The sequence below is a fragment of the Pygoscelis adeliae genome, unplaced genomic scaffold (assembly GCF_000699105.1).
Source record: "Pygoscelis adeliae isolate BGI_AS28 unplaced genomic scaffold, ASM69910v1 Scaffold62, whole genome shotgun sequence".
Classification (NCBI taxonomy): Eukaryota; Metazoa; Chordata; class Aves; order Sphenisciformes; family Spheniscidae; genus Pygoscelis; species Pygoscelis adeliae.
In genome coordinates, this window is record NW_008824401.1 from 2,434,322 (window position 1) to 2,441,021 (window position 6,700).

The 6,700-nt window shown below is 40.9% G+C and overlaps 1 protein-coding gene across 1 annotated transcript in view; it reads left to right on the plus strand.

Annotated features, from left to right (window-relative positions):
- The window catches only part of PDCD2L (programmed cell death 2-like), a 23,599-nt gene extending 18,039 nt beyond the window's left edge, over window positions 1–5,560 (plus strand). The window contains exons 3-8 of the mRNA XM_009320314.1: window positions 16–179; window positions 306–375; window positions 1,452–1,855; window positions 2,946–3,059; window positions 4,719–4,867; window positions 5,409–5,560. Coding sequence (XP_009318589.1) covers window positions 16–179; window positions 306–375; window positions 1,452–1,855; window positions 2,946–3,059; window positions 4,719–4,867; window positions 5,409–5,539 — 1,032 coding nt within the window. The 3' untranslated portion in view covers window positions 5,540–5,560. The remainder of the gene's footprint in view (window positions 1–15; window positions 180–305; window positions 376–1,451; window positions 1,856–2,945; window positions 3,060–4,718; window positions 4,868–5,408) is intronic.
- Window positions 5,561–6,700: the final 1,140 nt, after the last annotated feature.

Genomic DNA, 6,700 nt, shown 5'->3' on the forward strand with positions numbered 1-6,700 from the left:
CTGTTCGTCTTTCAGGACTGGGTGCCCTCCGTGCGCCCGGGCTCTCCCCGCTGCGGGGTGTGCGGGAGGGCGCTGGCGCACCTGGTGCAGGTGTACTGCCCGCTGGACGGGTCCCCCTTCCACCGCGTCGCCCACGTCTTCGCGTGTGCCGGGAAGGGCTGCTGGGGAGCGCCCCGGAGGTGAGGCCGAGCCTTGCGCTCTCGTTCCTAAACGTGCACAGCTCGACCGCGGCTAGTACATACCACCCGGGCTCAGGTGTTCTCTTCCTTACGTGTCTTTTGGTTTTTTTGCACGGCGCGTTACAGCTGGAAGGTGCTGCGCTCCCAGCATTTGCAGGCGCGAGAAAAGGAAACACACGGTTACGGCGTAAAACAGGTATAACTAGCAAGCTGCCTTTGTCTCAGCGTGCTGGACGAAGTGCAGTGTTGAGGAGGTCTTAAAATAAAAATGCAGTTGAGTTGGATGAGTTTCGCGCCTGTGTATGCTTGTTTAAGTAACCGTGGCCTTCCTCAGGAAGCTGTGCTCGAGGCTGGTCTTGAGTCATGTGTGTGGTCACGTGGAGAAGTCACGGTCGTGGAATTTTTGACGCCGCGAGTGCTACACGTTATTTACTAGGGGATTAGCTTCTTGTTTGTGATCTATGTTAGGCTCGTTTTAAAGTGGAGATTGCAGCCCAACTGTGTGGTCAAAACTGATGTTTCATACTTTAATTACTTGAGCTACCGAAAGGTTATTTTTTAACTTTAAATGATTGGGCTATACTGTTCAGGTTTGGATCTTTAAGGTGTTTTCTTTATTTTCTAATTTAAATAGATTTTTTTTAAATTTTACCATCAGTTTTAATTAATCTGACTCAATTATTGTTAATATATTTCCGGTATTTTTGCTTGTGAAGAAAAGCTGCGTGTTGGCTTAAGAAGACTGAAAGAGGAGAATGGCTATCAAACCAGTGATGACAGGCAAAAAGTGTTTATTCAGCTGCTGCATTTGCAATATTAAATTTTGGTCTGTGGTAAACAATCTGATAAAATGTTGGTATTATCGTTGTTGTTGTTGTTTTCCTCCATATTCTGCCCTTTGAGCTTACCTGTGGTGCAGTAGCTGTGCTTCAGATAAACACACCCAAACTAGCTGTCAGGGGTCACGCCAGCAGCCAAGGTATGGCAACGTGATGTACAAAGGCCATTCAGAAAGCCAATGAATTCTTGTTCTGTTTTGCTGGTGTGAGATTTTTTCTGCCGTAACTTGTGCTGCTGTGAAAAGTAAACGTGGATATGCTGGTACCTTCCACTGTGAGGAAAATAGGCAAAATAACACTGAGCCTTAGGTTAAGGTTTTAGTTTTGTTATCTGTTATGAAACTGTATTTGAAGTGCATTAGGGTGGCTGATCTTGACAATGTTCTTTTTCCTTTTTGTTTTTTTTTTTTGTTGTTGTTGTTGTTCTTCTCAGAAACAAGAACCCCACTTTGCTGCAAAGGACTGGTGTGATGAAGCAGATGACTGGGGAGTCTGTGATGGAGCAGAATCTCCTGCGTGTGCCTCCCTTCAACTGCTTGGCTTAAATGAAGCGGCAAGCAGCTCCTTGTCCAGAGAAATGGAGTGCGCATCCCAGTTCCAACAGCTTCGCTTGTCTGAAGCTACAGATGGGTCAGGTTCCCTGAATACACATCCTCCGGTCAGTGAGGGAATAGTAATGGCAGCGTCTAGTTCAGCTCCTGTGTTCCAGCCCTTTTACATTAGTGTTGTGGATGAGGAAGACTACACTGGTTTCCTTGATACAGATCATGCAGATAAGCTATTGAAGGAGTATCAGCAGAGAGAGGGTGTTGATTTGGAGCAGTTGATGTCAGAAAGGTGAGAACAGGTCTGGATTTCATGCTGAAACTGAAGGGATTACGTAGTTTCCTGTATGCTGACTGATAATCTAAATCTGACTCTCACTAAAGCGGAATGTTTTTTGTTCATAACTGGGTCCTTCAGGAGTCATTGGTGTGTCGTTCTTTGCTGGAAGAACATAACAATGCACCTGCTCTGTCAAATTTTGGGTTATTCAGAGATGCATCTATTTCTGAGTGACTAAGCAGTTGGAATGCCCTTGGGCTCCAGTCCAGATAGAGCAGTGGACCGTCAATCTCTGAAACCAAACCAGTGTGCTTTAAACAATATCTTACACTAAATGGCATGAGTTTATATTGTGACATTTGACTTTTTTTTCTTTACAAGGCTAAAGCTTTTCTTATATTCCAGTTGCATTTTTAACAGTTCAATTACTTGGGGATTTTGACTAGAGACTGGGATGATGGTAAGACTGCCGAAGATTTTGTAAAGGTTGTCTGAAAAACAATTTTTGAAGGTAGTTACTGAAAATATTTTCAGTATTAACTTAGGTGATCGCAGCGAGCACTTACATCCAGACCATTTCTCTTTTGATTATATTAACAGGTACAGTGACTTTTGCTGAATTGTGGACAACATTGAATTTTTTGCTAACTAAAGCTACTGTCAATTGCAGAATCTGCATAGAATGCTTTTTAGTAGTGGTGTTCCTGTTGAGTTTTGTTGACCTTTGTAGAATCATAGAACTTTAATTACACTTAATTCAAAATTTAAAAAGACAACATCATAATTTAAAAACTAGAAAAACTTCTGAGAAGTTATTAAAGGAATGATTTTTTTGAGGAATAAGCAGGTATGTGGTGGATTTGAATCTCATGTGGTAGTTTGAAACACTGTTAGTAACTGTAAGCCACCAGAAGCCGAAGAACTAGAAGCAAAATGTTCATTTGCAACCGCTAACAGGAATTGCCTCTTAATTTAACATGTATAGTTTTTTTCAGTGTACTTAGTATAATTTAATGTGAATGTATAGTAGCCATTGCTTATTTAAAGTACGCATATCATACTGAAAACCTTATTGGAAATTTTGTTTCTTGTTTTCTTACAGTTTTGCAGGTGAAGGTGATAATGAAAAATATGAGAAGAGTGAAGTCAAAAGTGGGGACCACACATTCCATAAATTTATGAAAAGAATATCTGTGTGTCATGAACAGATTCTAAGGTATGTTGATCATCTGGTTGTAACAGGGAGATACAGAGCATAGACATGGATTGTTAGGACATCAAAATAAACCATTTTGTTGGAAGTAGATGTATATTTTTGTTTCTTAATCAAAAAGAATTGCTAAGAGGGCTGTTACCATGCCTGTGTGGTCAGACTTAAGTCCCTGGTTGGGCTTTTTTATACAAAGTGTAAGTAGATGAGAAGCAAAGCGGGATCAGAGACCCCAGATCTGGCTATGGGATACTTTCTTCAATGTAAGACCTGATGAGAACAGACCCAGGCTGTCTTTGAAGTCTCGCTGAAATCCAGGCATAGAGATTTTCAAGAGACAGTTTTGAAGTGGAAGTATAATACACAGTGGTATGCTATTGTGATAGATTTCCAAGGCTATCTGCTCCTCTGAAATTTTGTAACCTTATTGTAATTGCTTATGTCTCGGTCCTTGAGATGTTACTGAAGTAAGAAATTATTCGTTTTAAAGCCTGAGTTGTTATACAGCTTATTGTGCTTACCCCTCGGGACCCTGCAGTCTTCAGTTCTTGTAAATCTGTTGCTTTTTGTAGAACAAAAGCAGATTTCACCTCAGAGCAGCTACTTTCCCGAAAGAGGAGTTAATTCTGAATGAAAGTATAACAAAGAGTTCAAATCATAAAATATTCATAGTACCAGATAATAGACATGGTTTTCATGGATCATACCAAGTGTTAGTTTTTAACTTCTTTGTTCCAGAGAGTCCAGTGCAGCCTATCTGGTCAAGCTGTCTCAGTGTGAGAGACAGGACCTTTGTTTATCAAGTTTCCAGAACCAGGTGGAACTAACTGGTGCTTTTTTGATGAGGAGGTAAAGCCTGAGGGGCTGCTTACACAGATAAGAAACATTAGAAACTTCAATTAATTATCAAAGATTATACAGAAAATGTACTAATGCAGAGTGCAAGTAACATTTTCAGACAACTTTTTTTCACTGGATCGATCTATCACTTTGCAGTATTATGCTCTGAATTTTCCGTTCTTCTAAAACATCACCTCTGGTGATCCCTATGACTATCACTAGTTATAATCTTTATGTAGCCCTCCCTTTCCCCTTCATGGGTGTTGCGATATGCCTGTTAGACCCCCGTTTCTCCTGGGCTGCCAGATCTCCACTGAGTTTTCAGCACAGCACAGAATCCCCTGCTTGGCATTCAGCGGAAACCATCTTCGATCTTCGTTTTCTGTTAGTTGTGGAGCTCTTAAAATAAAACATCAGTTCTGTGGCATAACTACAGTGGTTTTGAGACCTATTCTATGTTGCATATCTTTTAACTGCTACTGGTTAGGATTCCATTTTTCGGGGAAGTGTAGTTTGCTTAATTAAATGAGTCAGGTACAGCATATTGTGGAGGTGTCAATTCAAAGCATTTGTCTCCTTTAAATCCAGCTCTTTCCTTAAGCCTCCCCAAGTGTTGACCTTCCAAGTATTTCCCTCTCCCCATCTTTATTCTTTGTTTAATGACTCATCTGAAGCTTAGGCAACGGTTCTGGCTCATAACAACGTTTTTTACTTCAAGCAAGTTCAGAGGTTTCAGAGAATCCTCAACACTGTTGCCAACATGTAAGTTTTCATATGAAATACAGATACCAAAAAAATAATTACTTCTTTCCTTTCTTCTCTTAGATACTCTTGGGGTGGCCAGCCTTTATTCATAACATGTCCTCCAGCCAACATTAACAAAGGTATTCCAGCCTGCAGTAACTGTGGAAGCAACAGAATATTTGAATTTCAGCTCATGCCAGCGCTGGTCAGCATGCTCCAGAGTGATTCAGGTGTTGACTTTTGACTTAGCTGAATGAATACTAGAAACAGTCACCTTCTTGGTAAAGTTTAGTGGACTGCAATTTGGATTGTTTCTCACTAACGACACGCACTGATGTGCTTAACTACAGTGATCGTCTTACATAGAATCTACTCTGTTTCCATTACAGATTTCACTAAGCAAAAGATATAATTCTGGTTTATGGAGACTCTATGATTGCAACTTCATTTGCTCACTAGTGAACTTTAATAACAGCAATATAGATAATTCCATGACCTTGGGAGTAATTTGTCTTTATTGCCTCCTAAATGCGGCCTTGGAAAATAATAAATATTGTCAGATAAGATTGCAGACACTTAAGACGTTCTTTGAAAATTCTGAGTCAGCTTCCTTTAAAATCTTTAAAATTAGAAAATGCTATGTGCGTAGGAGACTGAATATGAAAAATATTTTCTGAATTGGCAAAGATTGAAGTATAGCAATAAGCAATAGCCCCGATGATGTCATTTTTCATACCTTTACATTACATACCTTTATTGCTTTGTTTTTAGATCTGTCAGTGGAATTTGGAACTGTTATAGTTTACACATGTGAGAGAAGCTGTTGGCCAACAGATCATCAAACCCCTCTTGAAGAATTTGTTTTTGTACAAGAAGACCCAGATCAGAGATTATTTAAATAAATTGTATTTCTCCGCATAGATGGAAAGTCTGTTGGTTTTGGGTTTTTTTTTACTACAAGTGAAAGTGTGTAATTATGCAACAGAATTTTCCTCAGATGTGGTGAAAAATGAGATTCGTTTGATGACATTGTGCTTGTTTCCAAGAATAACTGATTGAAGTATGTATTAGCATGCCTCTAAAACGCAGTGACAGAAAACTTGCATACTTCGGTTACACGTGGAAATTTAAGTGTAGAGATTGTTTCATGATTCTAGTTACACTTAACATTTGGGGAGGGAAGTAAAGGAGAAAGGTTGTCTTATTGCAGTTAGTTGTACTGTTAGCATTCATCAGCCAAACAGGATCCAGTTTTTAGAAACTGTTAGCAGTGAAGAACTTAATGTAAGCCTGATTTTTAAAAACCAGATCTGCTTTGTTTTAACCACAGGCTGGAAATTCAGTGGGCAGTGGCTGAAAGGGCCTTGCTGTCACTACCGTCTTCCTATGGCGGTCCTTTTCTGTATGTTTTTCCAATGAAGGATAAGTGTTACATTTGCATGGCTAAATGAGCTCTGGCGGTCACATTGCTTTGGATGGGGAAAAGGTGGAGGTTTTTGTTGGGGCTTTTGTTCTCGCAGGTACGGAATGATGGGGTAGGTACAGCACCTGCCTTGTTACCGCAGCCGAGTGCTCGCAGGCTAATGGTGCTGCTTTAGTTAAAACAGTCTGAATTCTTCTGTGGAGTTCCCTGTTGGTTTAGGCTAAATTGCAGTGTTTTAATTGACTTAATGGAGGAGTAATTTAAGTAAGTGTCCTTAAAGCTCTTTGTACAGGTTTAATGCTACAGCATAAATTAACGCACTAAAAGTGTGGGTTTGAAAAAAAAGAGGGGGGGGAAGCCAGAATGATGGAACGGTTTGTAAAACTACTTTTTTTTTTTAAGGAAGAATTGTAGCTTACCATGTCAGCTTCTAGAGGTGAGTCAGTTAACTTAGGCTAACGCGTATAAAGATCTCGTGTTACGCCTCGCGTACCGCCAGTGCTCCCCACGGGCGCTCGGCCTGCTCTTGTCCCCGGCTACGGTGGGTAGCCCAGAGCGCAGAGTTCGTGGGCCGAGCCCCGGCTGCAGCAGACAGGCGAGGGCCGCCTTTCCCGCGAGGCAGTGCCCTCGGTGCCGGGCC